Consider the following 19,374-nt stretch of genomic DNA (forward strand, 5'->3'; position numbering starts at 1 on the left):
ATGAAGGGGGAAGGTTGCGGCATTTAAAAGACTAACAGATTTATTTATCTTAGCATACTTAACTGCTAAATAAATAATGACAACTTAGAATTTGACAATTGATTTAATTGAATTCATCAGGATTTAACCAGAAACAATATATTCCTCACCCACTACTCAAATCAAACCAATTTAGCAGAATTAAGAAGACTGTGTTATCAACTGTCACGGCTGTTAGGAGTGATCACAGTGTACTATTGAGAAATGTCATAAATTACATCTGAAAACAGAATTTTTCATAAGCCTTCTCTGCTATTCTACAGGCGTTCAAAACCCTGTCAGCATGGACTGTAGGAGCCCAACACATATATAATATCATCTAGTGTGGAAGTGGTACAGAGTGCCCTAAAATCAAAATTGACTTATGGTGACCGCTGCTGGGGTTTTCATGGCAAGAGGCTATCAGAGGTGGTTTGCCACTGCCTGCCTCTTCATCCCTGGTTTTTACTGGAAGTCTCCCATCCAATTACTAACCATGGCCATCCCTGCTTAGCTTCTGAGATCTGATGAGATCAGGAGCACCTGGGCAAAGTCCAGGTGGAGGGACAAAGGGGGTCTGGGGAGAGCTGAGATGCAGGAAGGGTCTGGGAAGGGCTGGGAGGTGAAGGGACAAGGGGGTTCTGGGGAGAGCTGAGAGGCAGGTAGGGTGGCAAGGGGGTTCTGTGGATGGCTGAGACACAGGAGGGGTCTGAGAAGGGCTGGAAAGTGGGGGGGCAAGGGGGTCGGGGGAGGGCTGAGACATAGGAGGCATCTGGGAAGGGCTGGAAGGTGAAGGAGCAAGAGGGATCTGGGGAGGGCTGAGATGCAGGAGGAGCCTGGGAAGGGCTAGCAGGTGGAGGGGCAAGGAGGGTCTGGGGATGGCTGAGATGCAGGAGGCGCTTGGGAAGGGTTGGCAGGTGGAGGGGCAAGGGGGGTCTTGGGAGGGCTGAAGGGGAGGGGTCTGGGCAGGGTTGGCAGGTAGGGAAGCAAGGGGGTTCTGGGGAGGGCTGAGACACAGAATGGGTCCAGGAAGGGCTGGTAGGTGAAGGTGCAAGGGGGGTCTGGGGAGGGCTGAGATGCAGGAGGGGTCTGCGAAGGGCTGGCAGGTGAAGGGACACACGCAGCAGGATAAATGTGCATCATCAGAAACGCGCTAAGGCAATTATGTTATAGGATACTTACTTTCACAGTCAAGTAACAGCTTCCTTTGGAAAATTGAATCTCCCCATTCACATGGCGCAAGAGGGTGGTATCCGTCTTAATTGGCAAGTTGGTTCCTCTGACGCTTCTAAATTCTTCTGTCCGCTTTCATCAGCTACTCCCACAAGACTGGTCAGCCATGTCCAAATAGCTACCTTTTGTTCCAGTCTTTGGTCTTCTCTCCTACTTTGCTGCAGGTTATTCAGCTCACAATTTTGCAGTTTTACAGTCCTGTTTGTGGCTGAATCCTTGGTGTTTTTCCAGTCCCTTCACTGCTCCTTCCAGAGGTTCCCTCTCTTCTGCAGCGTCCTTATTCCTACTCGCAACTCTTTCCCGTCTGACACTCTCCCTCTCTTGTCCACAAACCCTAGTATCCTTCCATCTCCCTGGCCACCAGAATTTCTCTGTAACCCGTTTCATTTCCGTCTGGCCATTTCCTATTGAATAATCACCACCACCCATCTAATTTGTCTTTTTGAGGTTGCACAAACGCATGCTCTTTATATGGGGTAGGGTGGTCGTCACGAAGAACAGGATCTAGTGGCTTGGCAAATTCTACTGTCGTTTGGACTGATAAAGGAATCTCTGGGCGAGCTACCATTACAATGGGCATAAACGGCATAGGAGCATGGGTGTGGTCCTTCATCTCCAAGAGTCTAGTCCTCAGTTACTCCGACCTATCCGTAAGAGGCTTTTGCTCCATTGGTGGGAGAGGTTTGAAGGAGTAGGAGAAGCACTTTCCTGCATAAAAGTCTGCCGAGGATCCAGCCCCTGCTGCAGCCAATACAAAACAACACACATACACACCATTTCTGGCTCTCCCATCTCCTGTCGAGAGGGGAAACTGACACAGCTTTCCCACCTCCCTTAAAACTCAGCTTCCTGGCTAAGATTGTATCTCCCTTCACTTGAGCGTCATCGTGTAAGATGTCTTGTGTAGAGGGAATCTCACTATCAGGCTATTCTGCATCAGCTCGCTCCTATTCTTCTCCTCTGAGCCCAGCTGACTCTTCCTGCATCTCTCAGCATCCTACACGAGATAGACAGAAAAGAATTCTACCTCTACTCTTTTACTATCCTCAGGGGAGTTCTTATGCTAAAGAACTCATATTTCTTTTCTAAAACTTAAACCAGGCTTGAAGTGTAGGTTTTTACCTCTGTGCACACTCTGCACTCAGCCATGCATACTATTTGCTGCATCAACTATGCTCCTTTGTTCAGTTCTATCTTTCATGCTGGGTGAAGAAATTGCACGAGGCCCCTGGCATATCAAATACTAGCCAACTGGTGTTACAATTCCATCAGAGAAGTCTGAATGTTTTATGGGATGTTAGGATTAGAGATGGGCATGAACCTAAATATGACCCCCAAAAAACCCATGAACCAGGCCAGTTCAGAGTTTGTGAACCAGCGTTCGTGGAAGCTCCTTTTCATGGAACTTCCACGAACTGTATACCGGTTTGTTGGGTCATATTTACAGGGGCAGTTTAAATGGCCATTTTTAAGGGACTTCAAAGGGCAGGTCCCTTTGAAGTGCCCAAATGCCAGCCCCCCTACCCTCCCACCCCCCAGCCCCAGCCCCAGCCCCAGCCCCAGCCCCAAACTTACCTTCCCCTTGTGGCGCGGCATCCTTCCTCTCCTCCCTCATAACTGGTCAAATTCCGTGGTTCGTGGTTCATGAAACTCACAAACCACAAACCTCCTAGTTCCTTTTGTGTGTGTGTGTGTGTTCTGTGCCCATCTCTAATTAGGATCCCCTTCTGGAACTCCAAATTTGGTTTTTAAAGGCCCATTTAATTGTCAAAGATTAATCAAATGCACTGAGGTCAGTTGAAGCTTTAAACTGCTCCTTCAGGGCAGGAAGATTACTTCTTTCCTTTGATGCCCATTGTTTCAAACAATGATTATATGATGGAAAAACTCTCTGATACCCAGGAGGTTGGACTAGATGATTTGTAAGACTCCTTCTAACTCTAGATTCTATGAATCGGCAGAAATTACCAGTTTACTCTGGGTCCAACCTGGGCTGAATCCACATTTCCTCGGCGTGTCCCAGTGTTGCACTAAATGTTCGCTAAACACCCAGAAGTATAGCGTCTTTCTAGCGCGATTCAGAAATCACGGTTGAAAGATACTATACTTCTGGGTGTTTAGCGAACATTTAGTGCAACACCGAGACGCACCGAGGTAATGTGGATTCAGCCCCGTTTTTTAAAAAGAACAACTCATATGAATTTCCCATCTGTCCACATCTGTATAAGCTGATCATATCATTGCAATGTCCAAAACAAGCATCCCTGTTGACAGCAGTCTCCAAGTTCTGAGGTCTCTAATGAAGGTTGACAGCTCCAGGGTACGGAGATTTGGGACAATGAGCCTAGGGAAGCCGATGTTTGGGGAAGAAAAGGACCTCCGTAGGGTATAATGCCATAGAGACCATCCTCCAAAGTAGTCATTTTCTCCAGGAGAACTGATCCCTGTGGCCTAGAGATCAGTTGTAATTCTGAGAGATCTCCACTGCATTCACAGTGCAGTTCACAGTGCATAAGCCCACTGACTTTTTATGAGGTGGTGCAAAAAAATTTCAGGCCCTTTCCTGCTCCATTAGCCATCTTTTTTTTTAATCCATAATCGTTTTAAGCATAAGGTCGAAAAAGGTTAAAAAATAGGTTTTGTATTTGGCAACAGCTTTCCTTGCCTCGTTTTGTGAAAAATTTCTAATGACAGCATCAAAATTAATTGTGCTGGCAATGTTTGATTCAATTCTCATCCTGGCCCAATCCACAAGATGTTCTTGAGACATTGTAGATCAAAAAAATTCTTAACCAGCTTGAGTTTGCTAAGTGATCTCTCTGCAGAAGCTACTGTTGCTGGAATTGTTAAAAGAATTCGTAAGCTGGCACAAACATTCGGAAACAGGTCACCAAGTCTGTATTCTGTTGATATGTTCAACAGATGCAGTGGTTTTAGCTGTGCATTTCCAAAATTTGCCTTATGTACTGAAGGTAAATGCTGTATTTCTATCAAAAAATTCTCATCATTAAGGTCATCAGTATATTGTTTATATAAAAATAAAGCTTGTTCTTTCAAGTCACTTTCAGACATGGTGACTAGCCATGGGCATTACAAACAGAAAAAACCCACGAACAAACCCATCTGCTGTTCATGAGCAAGCTATTTGCGAGGCCCCATCCTAAATGAACAGGTGGTCATTGCAAGCCTCGTTCATTGCCTTCCGTCAAGCCAGACAGTCTGGCGCCTGCTGCAATCAATCCCCTTGACAACTGGAGGCAGGGAGGGACTGAACTCTGTCTGAACTCTTTCTGGCTTTCCTTCTGGCTTTAACCCTTCAAAGTACTTCCAGCAGAGAGTCCTGTTTTTGCCACCGTGAAGAGAAAATGACAGCCAATGGGGAGAGCCATGGATCATGCCTTTCCTGGAGTGCAATCTCTCTGAAACTTGGGGAGTTTTCAGAGGACAGTGAGGACTATGGTCCCTGCAAATTTAGTGGGTATTGGACATTGAGAAGGTCACTTTTGTAACCCCTCAAACTAGCTGCCAGCAGACTGCTGTTTTTGCCAGGACAGGGCCCTTTAAACTATCAGCTGGCAGGCGGCAGGGGGGAATCTCCCCTGCCACCTGCCAGCTGATAGTTTAAAGGGATCTTTAAAGGGCCAGGTAAGTGGGTTTGGAGGTGGGGGGGATTCTGGCCCCCACAAACAACAAACATGTGCAGGTACAGTTCATGTTCATCCATGTTCATTGTTCATTGCTTGTGGATGGCAATGAATGACGAACAGGGTGTTCGGGTTTTTTTCCCCATGCATGCCCATGTCTAATGGTGAGGTATATCCACAAGAAATTGAACTTTTCTGCCAACTGCTTCACAGCATTGAATCTTACAGTTAATCCTGCTATAACACTGTCTACCAAAACATAAAACACAGAATTTCTGAAGTAGGCTTCTTCAGGTGAATCATCTGTGTCATTCTTTTCCTGCAAGTCTTTTGGGAATGCTTTAGGCAATGAGACGTGACCATTGCTAACACACTTTTCTATTTCTTTTTGAGAAGGAAACTCAGCTGTGATGCAACCTATGTCAAGGCTGCAGTATTCTTCTCATTTTATAAACCCACCTAAGCCTGAAATTGTTTCTTTCCGTTCATTTTTGTCATTTTCTTGTACATTATTACCCAAATCAACTTCTCCTTGTTTGGGAATGAGATTTTCAAGTGTTTTTTCTTGTTCTAATTCTATAGGTGGGTTAAATGAGAATTTTTTTGAAGGTACCCTTAATCCAACTCGAAAGAGATTTTGTTGTCCTCTTTTTTTATGTTCCTCTCATTTTTTCTTTTCGTTTGTTAGCTCCTGTTTTGTGAGAATACATTTTCAATGGATTATTTATAATTTCTTCTTTTATATCTAAAAAGGGAAAATTGTATTCCTAATCAGCTCTGATCATTGCCATGTTGCTTCAAAAAAAGTAAGCGGCCAAACTTATAAAGTTTTAAAATGAATAAATCCTTGAAAATGTAGCCTGGCCCTAATGTCACTACAGTAATTAAGGAAAAGAATTAGAACATGCCTTCAACTTATCTATCCAAAGCTGCTCTTTATAGATGGATTTAGAATTTACTAATACATCATCAACACATTGACTACAGTCCTTAACATTCTGTCTGCCTGGCTGGAGAGGGGAGAGTCATGTGATCTTCTAACACAACTGGAACATGCTGCCCCTAGTGGAAGATCTTGAAAATGCAATGTAACAACAATGTAAAAGACAAAACTATGCTATGTAGACCAAGAACATAAGATATAAACGCTTGTCTTCATATGCAAACATTTTATGGGATTGCAGGAAACTCTTGGGCCCCCTCTGGGTGCATTGGGCCCTGCTGAGATGCAACTGCTGACCCCCCCCCCTCATAGGGCCTGCATCCAATGCATGCTTTTTTTCATGCTTCCACGTGACATCATCCTCTATTGTGCACAGGCTAATTAATGTTCCACCCACAAAAAACCCTCAGCTTTATTTTAAGCCATTTAAAAAATGGTGTTTCCAGTACAACAGCAGGAGCAGTTTCTAGAGTCCCAAAGGAAAACGGCACAATTGCAGGATTTTGGTGGAGTGCTAGTCAATTACTCTTTGCCTTGTTGAAGGCTGCAAGGCACCAGTCCTTTGCAGCAATTGCAGACATAAACACAAGAACAGAGAATCGCCACACCTTGGGCTTCAGACAGGGAGAAAGGGACAGAGAACATCTGGAGGTTCCTTTTTGTGTACGTGGTTTTTTTTTTAAAGAACAGGTTTTAAAAATCTATTATGTTATTCCCATGCAGTGTTACCATACTCATGGATTTTTTAAAAACAAAAGATAATCACCCCCCTGGCTGCCACAAAGGATCACTTTACACAGATGAGGGAGACCTTTGACCGAAATCCTCCATGGACAGGGGGCCGCTGAGGAGGTGGCCACAGGAATCTTGGGCTGATGGATGCCGTGGACACTCTGGGACCTCCTGCTGCTGCTGGCCAGCTTCTCCATGCCAGGGCAGCAGGGCCACCTGTTGTGACCAAAGAGACCCTCTGAAGATGTGAGCTGGGGGGGTGGGAAGTGGAAGATCATCCAGCCAGGGAAGCCCTTGGGCTACCTGGGCTGGTCTGATTGTTAACCTAGTGTGGACGGGTGGAGAGCTGTCGTGTGCTTTCACAGCCTCATAGGCGCCCCTCGATTTCCCTGGATCAGAATTCCACATGAAAGGACTGATCCAAGGGAGCTGCCAGAACCATTTTTTCTTTTTCTTCAGTATTCTCTGGGATAACAGTCTCAGTCAAAATGGCTGACTGGCAGCCATCCATCTGTCCAGTTTCCCACTGGACTCAATGAGGGCCCCCCTCCCACAGCTGCACCCCAGAAACAGGGATCCGCTCCCCTCCACTCGTGTGCTTGTGGTGCTAGGATTGCCCCCACTCAAGGACTGACATGCTCCAGGCACAGACAACCCACCCTGTGGCACAGGACCCACTCTGCTATTTCCTCCCCCCCCCCCAATTTTATTTTTGATTCTAAGATTTACAACACAATCCAAATCCTGCCTTTTACCTGTCAATTTATCTTCTATTTCTGAAGTGCCTTTACATCAACTATATTACTTTTAATGAATGAACACACATCTCTCCTATCTTGGGATGCACATTCCTCCGACTCTCAACCACCTGCTAAATTCCAAGAGATAAAACTGGATCTATAAAAATGGGACAGACAATTGCTCTCTCAGTCAGACAGGTTCCATCTGATCAAACCTTTTGTTCGTCCTAAAATATTGTTTTTATCCCAAGCTATTCCACTTTCTATACCCTCCAAAACACTGAAACAGCGGCAATCCACACTTAACAAATTCCTGTGGCATCATAAAAGATGGAGAATTGGCTTCAATACACAACATCTATGGGCCAAGCTACACATGACGAATGACACTTGAACGGCAAGTGGATTGAGTGGAGGGCAAGTGAACAGGGAGAAATACACTTGCCGTTCAAGTGTCATTCGTCACTTGTAGCTTGGCCCTCAGAATAGCGTGGGGGGGGATTGAAATTATCCTGATATCTCCATGTACTATAAAACAATATATTTATTTATTTATATTCAATTCATATTCCACCCTCCTCACAACCAAGTTTAAAATCATATTTCATAGTATATACAATTTAAAACCATAATACATCTTAAATACATAGATTAAAATACACACACAGATACATATATATATGGAAACACAGCAGCACGTGAAAGATACATCTTTCAAATATAGTACAAATATTACAAACAGGAGACCTATCTGACTGGATAAAGACTGTATATCCACTCTTTGCCCCCATAAGCATTCAAGAAGTGATATGGAACAGCCAGCACTCTGCTGTTTCTGACAGGCTTCCATGTGTGGCTCCCCCTTGGCCCCCCTTGGGCATCATTCCCACCCCCTGAAATCTTCGGGGATCTCTCTGACTTCTCACACTCCAGCAGAGTGGCAGGAGACAGAAAACCCTAGCCCCATCCTCCGGAGTACACAGGCAACATTCTGGGAAAGGACAACACACCCCAGATCACAACTCCTCCCTCTTCTGCTAACATCTTGTCAAAGAGCAAAGGTGACACAACATCATCATGCTCGGAAGACCTGCCCCAACCGCTTGTAAATGGAGCTGGGAGCAGGTACATTGTGTGAAATGGTATCCTGCCGCTCAAGTGGTTGCTGGGAATCAGACAGAAGTTGCTGTTCGCAGCTAATAGTTTGGCCCTGATCTCTTGTACTCCCAGCTGTTGCAGCTAAAAGACTTCTTTACCTAACAGCTTCCCTCACTTCTAGTTTGGCCCTTTGGAGAAAATCAGAGATGTTTTTGTCTATGCCACCCCAACATAGCAGAGTAAGTCGTACAAACTGACTGCACATTCTCTCTCCTGTGCGCCTTGACCTGAAGCACAGAGAATTTTGAAACCATAAAGAAGAGATAAAAAGAGGAACTAGTGGGGTTAGGGGTACCAAGGGTTGCCAGTTGCCTGCTTCTGGTGGGCAATCCCCTCCCGCTGATCCATTCTATTGTGGGATAAAAAAGGGAGGGGCTCTCCTTCTTTGGAGGTTTTTAAAGAGAGGCTAGAGGGCCATCTGGCAGCAATGCTGATTCTATGAACCTGGGGAGATCATGAGAGGGAGGATGATTATTATTGGGATAATAATACTTTATAAACTGCTCTGACTGGGTGTTAAGTTGTCCTGAAGGCCGGTATTGAAATCAAATGTTGTTGTTTGTTGTTGCTGTTTGTTGTTGCTGTTTGTTGTAGTTATTACATTGGTTTGGGGGAGAGAAGGGACCTCGGTGGGTATAATGCCATACAGTCTCTCCCCCCTCCTCCCCCAGAGTCCTTTTCTCCAGGGGAATTAATCTGTGTGGATATTCTGGGAGATCTCCAGCCACCACCTGGAGGTTGGCTTTCCATCTGTGCACATGGAGGTCCCCTTGGCATGCCCACTGCTCAATTGGCAGCTGCTTCTGCCTCTCCCTGCCACTTGCTTCCTGAGCCTGCGAAAGCGGGGAGGGCGGAATATAAATACAATAAATTAAATTAAATTATGCATTTTCCCCTCTGGGAGAGAAGGAGAGATTGGGCAAATGTGTAAGGAGGACCAAGACCAACACCAAGAATGCTTAAGGAAGAACACAGCAAAGAGAATATCTTGAGAATTGCAGTCCTGCCTTGCCCACTGACTTGCTCTCTCCCACTGGACCAGAAGAATAGATTGGTTCTGTCCGTCAATCCAAAGAGTATTGAGCAACATCAAAGCCCTCTCACATGTGTGTGTGTGTGGGAGGGCGGTCTTGAGACAGGTGGTTCTGCCTGGCAAGAGGCCTCTGCTCAGCGCCTGCTGCTTCTGGACTCTTGATCTGCTCTTAGGAAAGTTGTACAGAGAAGAAACTTTTAAAGTTCTTCTGGCCCCTACTAACAATGAACAACAAACATATCCGGGAACAGTTCATGTTCATCCATGTTCGTTGTTCGTTGGTCGTGGATGGCACCGAACGATGAACAGGGTGTTCGGTTTTTTTCCCATTCATGCTCATGTCTCAGGACTCCTGGGCTGCCTTCCCTGGTGTGGGATCTTCTGCCGCAGGTGGAGATGTGGGGGGAAAGCGGGGAAGGAGAGAAGACCTTGGGGTTTAGAGGCTGAAGCTCATGTGCTCATTTCCACTGAATCACAATCAAAATAATCCAAATAAATTGGCCCGTCAAATACAGTGTGTTCCGTGTGTGTGTTTCTTAGATGATTCATGTGTCAGGGGACAGAAGGGGGGATATAGATAGAAGAAATGGGAATTTGAGTATTATTGTACCCCCAGTCTGGCTTCATGCAAATGGGAGATTAGTGACCAAGTCAAGGAATTGAGCCACTCTCTGTGATGCTGCGGCAGAAGATCCCACACCAGATCTAAGCAGACCTCTAAGAGATTATTAGGGGGACCACAGCAACAGAATAAAATAGGATTCAAGGGAATCAAGGACCACAGAATCCTTTGCTATGTTTGTATTCGAGGAACATTATCCTGCTCTTATTCCAAGGAGCACAAGGCCATATACATTGCAGCCCACTCTTCCATTTAATCCTCACAACAACAACCCTGTGAAGGAGGATTGGAGAGAATGCCTGCTAAGGGCCTCAGATAGGGTTGCCAGGTCCCCCCTACCCCCTGTCCAGAAGGCTGGAGGGCCGGTACCTACCTTGTGGTGTCCATCTTGCATGTGTGCAGAGTGCCTATGTGCTCCCAGGCCGCATGATGACATCACTTCCAAGAAGTGACATCATTGTACAGGTCATTTGCCACCCGGGGAGCACTCTTGTGCTCTGCAGGGACCCAAATTGGGTCCAACCACTCCTGCACTCCACAGCAGCCCAATTTGGCTCAATTTGGCCAGAATCCAGCTGCTGCAGAGCATGTGAGCATGCCACACTGTCCAGGAGTGTGCCCCGGAAGGCACGTCCCTCCCCCTGCTGGTCAGGTAAGTGGGAGTGGGGTGGAGGGTGCAAACAGGGGCTCCCCTGCCCCCAGGGGAGAACTGGCAACCCTACCCTCAGATAAGAAGACTCCCAGAATGAGGAATGGCTTTAAATTTTTTTAATTATTAATTGCAGTTCTAAGCAGACTGAGATGCATCTCAGCCACAATGCATTCAGGATTGCATTGTAAGCCTACTTTAGAAAAGCTGCTCCACAGCTTTTGTTTTTGGATTTTTCAGTACTCCAAACTGGGGGAGGGGGGGAGTAATGCTAGACATGTTGTTTACTTGTTCATAGAGAAAGACAAGGTGGTAAGAGGTGCCACACAATCTGCTTTAGACTACTCATGGTCCACTGTGCAGTCTGGAGAAACATTGGTTGGGATGGGGTCTGGAAAAGATGCTTGACACAGTTTCATGGCGTGCTAGAAAAACACATCCGCTGCTTTCCACATTGGCATAGTGATCCTGATCGTGATCTTTATCTTGATTACAAGCTGTTCCCATATCCCACTGAGCCAGTTTCCAGGTGCTGCCCTGGAGCTCCTCTCTTTGGCTTATAAATCTCTCCAGGTCAGTCCCTTCTTCCAGCATCCGTTGTCTTGGTGGATTCCTCTCCGATCTCAGTCCGTCTTGCTACTTTCTCTCTACTATGAAGGCAGTCCTCAGCATATGCTTCCTTTGGGGCCTCTTTTCTCAAGGTAAGTTTAAAAAACAGACAGTCTGAACTCTTTATTGTTTCTGGAAAGGGAATAGCAACTTCAAGTTATTTACAGTGAAATTCTAAGCGGGGTTACTCCAGTTTAAGGCCCCAGAAATCAATGGGCTTTGACGGGAGTAATTCTTCTTAAGATTACACTGTTTGTCACACTAAACAAGGTACAATTTTACCAACATCCCTTCAGTTCCTAAACTGCACAATATGGGTTTATAGGAAATGACCTACAGTTTCCCAGAGTACGATTTGATTCTTAAATTCTTTAATGTCAAATGAAAATGCCTATTAGTTCACAGGAAAGGATCTTAGATAGATGGCAGAACCCATTTTAAGGGGTGTGATAATAGAGGCCCTTCCTTATAAAGGAGTTTGTGCCATCTGAAAAACTAATGGATTAATTTTTGCCCCTACCCTTTAGACTTGGAGTAGGAAATCATCTCGAAGTGCATCTGCAACTATGGGGAAGGATTATCGAAAAAGTTTTTTTTCCCCAGACATATTGCATTATTCCTAAGTAGGGGTGTGCAAGGAAAAAACTTTCGGCTTTCTTGTTTCGGGATTACCCGAAACAAGATTCTCTACCGGCATTAGCCGAATGCCGAAACAAGAATCTCTTTCGGGATTCGGGATTCGGCATTATTTCGGCATTCTTTCGGGATTCTTTCGGGTTTTTTTGCTGGGAAAATGCCTCCGTCTTTCAGGACGCCTGGAGGAGGCATTTTCCCACCAAATAAGCCCAAAATTGGTGGGGACCTTCCTCTAACCCTTCTCTAACACCCACCCAAGTTTCAGACAGATTGGACTTTGGGGGGCCATGTTATGGCCCCCCAAAGCAGGTCCCCCCATCCTCCCATAAAGGAGCATCTTCTTCATTATTTCCTATGGGGAAAAAATGAAGAAGCAGGCTTCCTTTGCCAGGGGTGGCATTTTGCATGCAAAATGCCCCCCAGCCCTCAGGGGCCCTTCTCCCACCCCTCCTCCCACCCCCCACCGAGGCTCAGCCTGCTCCCACTTGGGGGGGCCATTTCATGGCCTCCCCAAGTAGGTGCTCTAATCTCTACCACTGACAGCTGGGGGAGGCTTGTGTTGCCAGGGGTGGCATTTTGCATGCAAAATGCCCCCCAACCCTCTGGGGCCCTTCTCCCACCCCTCCTCCCACCCCCCACCAAGGCTCAGCCTGCTCCCACTTGGGGGGGCCATTTCATGGCCTCCCCAAGTAGGTGCTCTCAGCCCCTAAAGTCCACCCTTCACAGCCCCACACAAACCCAATTCCCCCCCAGCTGCCACACACAGACCCAAATCCCCCCAGTAGCCCCTCACAGACCCAAATCAACCCCCACCTGCCCCACACCCACCATAACCCCAGGAACAGGCTGGCCTGCCCTCCCCTTTTGGGAACCCCTAAACTCTCTTTCCCAGGGCAGTTCTGCACAGACAAGGGGTGCCACAATGGTGGCAGTGCCAAATCGTCCCTGGGAAAGAGCACCTGCCCTGGCACACAGACAACCACCCCCCTGACCCCCCCACCACCCGCAGAGAAGGCTGGCCAGCCTGCCCCATTGTTCCCTATGCTGGGAACCAACCTCCCATCAAAGAAGGGAACACAGACACACAATCATTAAGTTTAAAAAACCTTTATTTTCTCATTTTCAAATTACAAGTGGTCAACAAATCACAACATATTACACTTATTGTCCCTCATAGCACAACACAACACAATTAACTACACATCAGAGAATCTTAAACACATTTTTTTTTTGAAATGGACAAACAGTAAAGTTTTGAACATTACAACAGGTCACATAGTGAGCGGGCACAACAGGGCATGGAAACAGAAGATGATCATAATAACTACCAGCCTAATACAACTCTCCCTCCATAAAACGACTTAATGGGGGGGAACCACTGCAACAAAATCCCCCCCCCCAACCCTCTGGGGCCCTTCTCCCACCCTTCCTCCCATCCCCCCACCAAGGCTCAGCCTGCTCCCACTTGGGGGGGGCCATTTCATGGCCTCCCCAAGTGGGTGCTCTGCTCTCATCTCTACCACTGACAGCTGGGAGAGGCTTGTCTTGCCAGGGGTGGCATTTTGCATGCCAAATGCCACCCTCACCCTCAGGGGCCCTTCTCCCACCCTTCCCCCCACCCCCCACCACATGCATTCCTTGACAATCAAGAAATCTGGAGTTAAATATAATGTGCATGTAAGTCCCTCAAAGACAGAAGCAATATGACCCATTTGATTTCCACAACCTCAGACACAATTAGGGATCCGTTTCCCCTTGGTGGGGGATCCCCCACTCTCACCTATCACCCCGAAGGGGGAAAGTCAGTGAATGAGCCTTCAAGGTACGCTCCAGGGGCTGCTGCCGTGATGTCACTGATGTCATCTGGCTGCCCTGAGAGTATGCCTGTGCTTTGCAGTGGGCTGATTTGGGCCCTGCAGGCCAAAGCAGGATCCCTTGTGGCCCAAATCTGCCTGCTGTGAATTGTGCGTGCTCCCCAGCCTTGTGTGATGATCACATCACTTCCTAGAACAGACATCATCATGCCAGAGCATTGCCATTAAATGATCATGCGTGTGTGAACAGACCCTATGTATCCTGTAGGCTTCAGTGATGGTATAGTAATGTTTTCACTCACATTATAGAGAGAGAGAGAGAGAGAGAGAAGGGGGGGAGGCACTGAAGCTAGATTATTTCTTCTATTTTACTGTCCCCTTCCAAAGCCAGGGTGGCATTGGCACAATGCCCCCCTCCCCCCGGCCAGAGCCTTAGTACCAGTATGCATTGACAGGCCCATGCATCATAGTCCTTTTTGAGACCCAGCCAAGTTGTGTGCCTTTTGGAGAAAAATGTTCAAGTTGCTGGTGGGGGTATGAACAATTTTTAGATATCCACTGTAGTGCAATGGCTAGAGAGTTGGTCTAGAATCTGGCAGACTCTGATTCTGTGCCTTGTAGGCTTGATGGATGTTCTTGGCTCAGCCTAAGTAAACAATTGTGTTGTGTTTTCCAGAGGCAGTCTAGGTGATTTTGGGGCCCTGGACAAATGTTCTTGACGGGGCCCCAGAACCAGTGCCGCCCCACCACTGGCTCCTTGCCAAGGCCAAGCAATTTGGCAACCTAGGCCCCAGATAGAGTGGGCAGGAGTGCGTTGTTTCCTTCCTCCCCCCCCCTCCACCCCCTCATACAACTAAGAAGGCCATCGGTGGAGTCACTCCAATGTGAGGCATGGAGCAGCTGTCTATTGTTAGCCTGGTTGTGATGAGGGTGAAACAAATCAAGGGAGAACAGCAATGTGTAAACCACTCTAGGTTCCCATGGGGGAGAAAACCGGGGCATAAGATAAACCTTTAATTTGGTGGGGAGGGGGTATATACATTTTATGTGTATGTGTCTGTATGTTTTATGCATTCAAATCACTTGTGGTGTACTTTAGAATTATATTGAGCTCCACAGTATCCCAAAAACCTTGTCCATGTATTGCAAACCGAAGTCAATCTACCACATCTAGGGTATTCTTCTTTTCCCTACTGCCTTCAATTTTTCTTAGCATTATTGTCTTTTCTAGTGAACCTTGTCTTCTCATGATGTGACATAAGCACTATCATCAATTGATATCTTCAAGGGAGAAAGCAGGCCTGATTTGGTCTGGACATGTCTTTTTCGGAGTCCATGGTACATGTAAATTGAAACTTTCTTCCCACTTCACAGTGTGAATGCTTTTTCCTCCTATGAGCTTTGTCTAAATTTTACTGTACTGATACTGCTCATTTGGCCAAAAGGCCTGCCCTTGATCAATGCCACATTAAATACTTCATAATAAAAATATGTTTTTAGAACCATTTAAAAGTGTCCTAAAGTGCCATACGCCGATTTAAAAAACCATAAGCTAAATGTTTGGGAACACAACCAGATATGTGAATGACTGAAATGCAGCCCAATCCCACTGCTACTTAAAATCCATTTTTGATGGAGGTCTGGATTGTCTTACATTGGTGTCATTGGGCTTGGAATCAGGAACCTGGAAGCGTTCCATGGGGGCTACAACTTTCATGCCAAGGCTAAGAGGGTGGGAACGGGATCTCTCTGGGGTGGCAAACTCTGGCCTTGGAAGTTACTGGCAATTTGGGGGTGGGACTTGTGCAAAGGAAAATCTGAGTAGGGATCTCCCCCAGAATCCATGGTCCGCATTTGCCCTCTAAAGAGATTGCCCTTGGAAGCAGCCAGTTTATCTGTAGGGAACTACTCTCTCTAACCTGAACTCAAGCCCAACCAGGAGTTTGGCAGCCCTAGGAAAATTTCTGAAAAAGATGGCAAAGGAGGGCCAGCAACTGATAGAGGCATGGAAGCCCACACCAGGACAGTAGCAGGGGCCTACTTGGGCAAAAGGGACGACCAGTGCTCTCATCCCCCATAGTCCACTCCTTTCAGCCCCACACAAACCCAGTTCCCCCACCCCAGCTGCCACACACAGACCCAAATCCTCCACTCAGCCCCTCTCAGAACCAAAACCACCCTCAGCTGCCCCACACCGAGTACCCCAGGAACAGGCTGGCCAGCCTGCCCCATTGTTCCCTATGCTGGGAACCAACCTCCCATCAAAGAAGGGAACACAGACACACAATCATTAAGTTTAAAAAACCTTTATTTTCTCATTTTCAAATTACAAGTGGTCAACAAATCACAACATATTACACTTATTGTCCCTCATAGCACAACACAACACAATTAACTACACATCAGAGAATCTTAAACACAATTTTTTTTTTGAAATGGACAAACAGTAAAGTTTTGAACATTACAACAGGTTACATAGTGAGCGGGCACAACAGGGCATGGAAACAGAAGATGATCATAATAACTACCAGCCTAATACAACTCTCCCTCCATAAAACGACTTAATGGGGGGGAACCACTGCAACAGGGTCCAGCAGAACCTATGTCATTTCCTGTGGCTGTGCTTTCAGTTCAGACACACAAAGCTGAACTGGGCACTTCCAAGGCACTGGACAATGGTATTTCTGGAGCAGTTCTGCAGAGGTCTCCCCCCACCCCCACACCAGCCTCAGAATTTACCTGGGAACATCTGTGAGAGATCATCATTGGCCGGTGCCCATCCACCACTCTTCCCGCATCCCCCAACCATGCAAACCCAACATTAACATCAAATTTTTTTTTTTAAACATGAACAGAACATCAACTTTTAAAAAACATAAGCACAACATTTTTTTTTGGTTTTTTTTCCTTTTTTTTACATGAACAGAACATCAACTTTTAAAAAACATAATCACAACATTTTTTTGGGTTTTTTTTCCTTTTTTTTACATGAACAGAACATCAACTTTTAAAAAACATAATCACAACATTTTTTTTTGGTTTTTTTTCCTTTTTTTTACATGAACAGAACATCAACTTTTAAAAAACATAATCACAACATTTTTTTGGGTTTTTTTTTCCTTTTTTTTACATGAACAGAACATCAACTTTTAAAAAACATAATCACAACATTTTTTTTTGGTTTTTTTTCCTTTTTTTTACATGAACAGAACATCAACTTTCAAAAAACAGTACAACAATTCTTCTACAATTTTTTTTACAATGATTTCATCTGATAAAAACACCTAAGCAATCCCTATCTAACCTGTTTCTCCCTCCAGTAGCAATCCATGTTTCTGGGGCATTATTTTTCATAATAAATTTGGTCCCACAGGGTATGTCTCAGTGATGGGAGATGTTTTGAATACCCTGGGGGGGGGCTTTCAAATTGCTGGGTGTTTTCCCTTTGCCACTGGTTCCTAACCACCCTCCCTCTACTGGCCGGTTTTAACTGTATATACAGGGTTTTATACAGGGGAGAGCGCGATTCCAAAGGATTGAACTCATAGAGGATGCAGGCCACAAGTTGGGCTCACCTCAGTCACTCTGGAAGTCCAGTCCTGAGAAATCGAAGAGGCGAGAGTTGACCTTCAGGAAGGTCAACTGCTCGACTCTCCATGGGAGAAGGCGAGTGCGATGTGGGCCGACAATGTCGCCCGCATGTGAAAAGACGCGCTCGCTCTCCACGCTCGTCGGAGGGCATGAGAGCAGCCGCTGCGCCTCGAGGGAGAGGTCCGGCCAGACCGACTCCTTCCTGGCCCAGTAGCTGAGCGGATCGGTGGAGAGCGACTCGCAGGGCTCCGCGAGGTAGTCCCTGACCATCGCCTCCGCCGGATCCTCTCTCACGGTCCTCACGACCCCAGAGGGGACGAGGGCCCACCGGAGCATCTCCATCTCCATCGGCACTCCGGTGGTGGCCTCGGGGGGGGCCTGCGCAGAGGGGGGCGTCAGAGGGACCCGCACGGCAGGGCCCCTCTTGCGTCCCCCCTGTCGACAGGCGTCCCCTCTTGGCCTGCCTGCGCCTCACCCAAGAGCAGAGCCCGTCTCTGGCTTGGGTGAGGTTCCCGTCCCGCTCGGCGAAAGTGCCCTTTATGCGCGGGTCACACATGGTCGCCAACATGTATGACTCTTCCTTAGTGAGAGGAGTTAGCCTGGCAGCTATGCCCTGCTGCAGCCTTCTCACTAATGCGCGCACCGCTGGAACAAGGTCAGCACGGGGCGCGACCCGGTCTGCAAGGGTGGCCAGATTCCTCTGGAGCGTGTGCACCAGGGGAATGACCAGACCGAGGGTCGCCGTGTCTGACGAGACCGCCACAGTGAAGTCCTTGAAGGGCTTCAGGACCTCCACTGTCTGGGTGATGGTGAGCCAATCCTCCCGGTTGAACTCACCCACCTGACTCGCACCGCGGTGCTCGGAGAGCCACGCGTGGAGTGCGGCCTGCTGCTCCACCAAGCGCTCAAGCATGGCGCAGGTGGAGTTCCAGCGAGTGCTGACGTCAGTGATCAGAGCGTGCTCTGGCACACCTGTCCTGACCTGTGTCTGGTGCAGTTCGTGCGTGGCCTTCACGCTGCGCGAGAAGTGACCCGTGAGCCTCCGACATTTCTGGACAAGTAACTGGAGTTCACGGGTCCGGGTATCCACGGGTTCCTTCGAGGAGCCCAACCCCAGCGCATCTCTCACCACTAGGTGAAGCTTGTGAGCGGCACAGTAGACGCTCTCTCGGCTCACTAGATGCGCCGCTGCCCTCATGTTCTTGCCACCGTCCGTCACCATGCATCCCACGGTGGCGGGTCCCTGGCCTATCCACTCGTCCAACTGTCTCCTTAAGGTGGCAGCGATGTTCTCCGCCGTGTGGGACACGTCGAGCACCTCGGCGTGAAGCAAGGCCTTGCAGTAGCCGGCCTGGCGGTCTCGCATCCTTCCCTGTCTAGCTGTGCTAGGCACCTCCCCCCGGCCCCCACCCAGAACCGACTCGGGTTCCCACCAGTGAGCAGTAAGCGAGAGGTACGCTTGCTGCACACTTGGGCAGGTCCAGATGTCCGATGTGAAGTGCACAGTTCTCCCGGCAACCCGGGACAGCTGTGCCTTCACATGATCCCTGGCAGCCCTGTAAAACGAGGGCACCACCGATCTGCTCAACGACGTGCGAGCAGGGACGGCGTACCAGGGAAAGCAATCTTGGAGCAGCCCTGAGAAGCCGAAGTCTTCAACTACGGAATACGGTTGCCCATCCACTGCTATCATGTTGACGATGTGGCGCGTGATGCGCCTGCTCGCCCTCCGGATCCCCTCTCTGGGCACACTAGCGCCCTGCATACCAAGCATCTCCGGGAGAGAGGCTTGGCGTCCCTTTCCTGCAGGTACCCTTGGGGGGAGAGCACCAGAGGAGCCTGCCTCCTTCTGGCTAGCTGGCGGCCGTGCGGCGCCACTCGAACCCTCCTCCCGAAGAAGCACCGCCTGGTGGTGCCTCTTCATATGGTACCTCATCCCAGACGTGGAGAGA

General features: G+C 47.8%; 1 protein-coding gene across 1 annotated transcript in view; it reads left to right on the forward strand.

The window, feature by feature from the left end:
* Positions 1-11,383: 11,383 nt before the first annotated feature.
* Positions 11,384-19,374, forward strand: part of LOC129343669 (phospholipase A2 inhibitor NAI-like) — a 28,047-nt gene continuing 20,056 nt past the window's right edge. The window contains exon 1 of the mRNA XM_055000021.1: positions 11,384-11,473. Within this exon, the coding sequence (XP_054855996.1) occupies positions 11,425-11,473 (49 nt within the window). The 5' untranslated portion in view covers positions 11,384-11,424. The remainder of the gene's footprint in view (positions 11,474-19,374) is intronic.

Source organism: Eublepharis macularius, chromosome 15 (genome assembly GCF_028583425.1).
Source record: "Eublepharis macularius isolate TG4126 chromosome 15, MPM_Emac_v1.0, whole genome shotgun sequence".
NCBI classification, from domain to species: domain Eukaryota; kingdom Metazoa; phylum Chordata; class Lepidosauria; order Squamata; family Eublepharidae; genus Eublepharis; species Eublepharis macularius.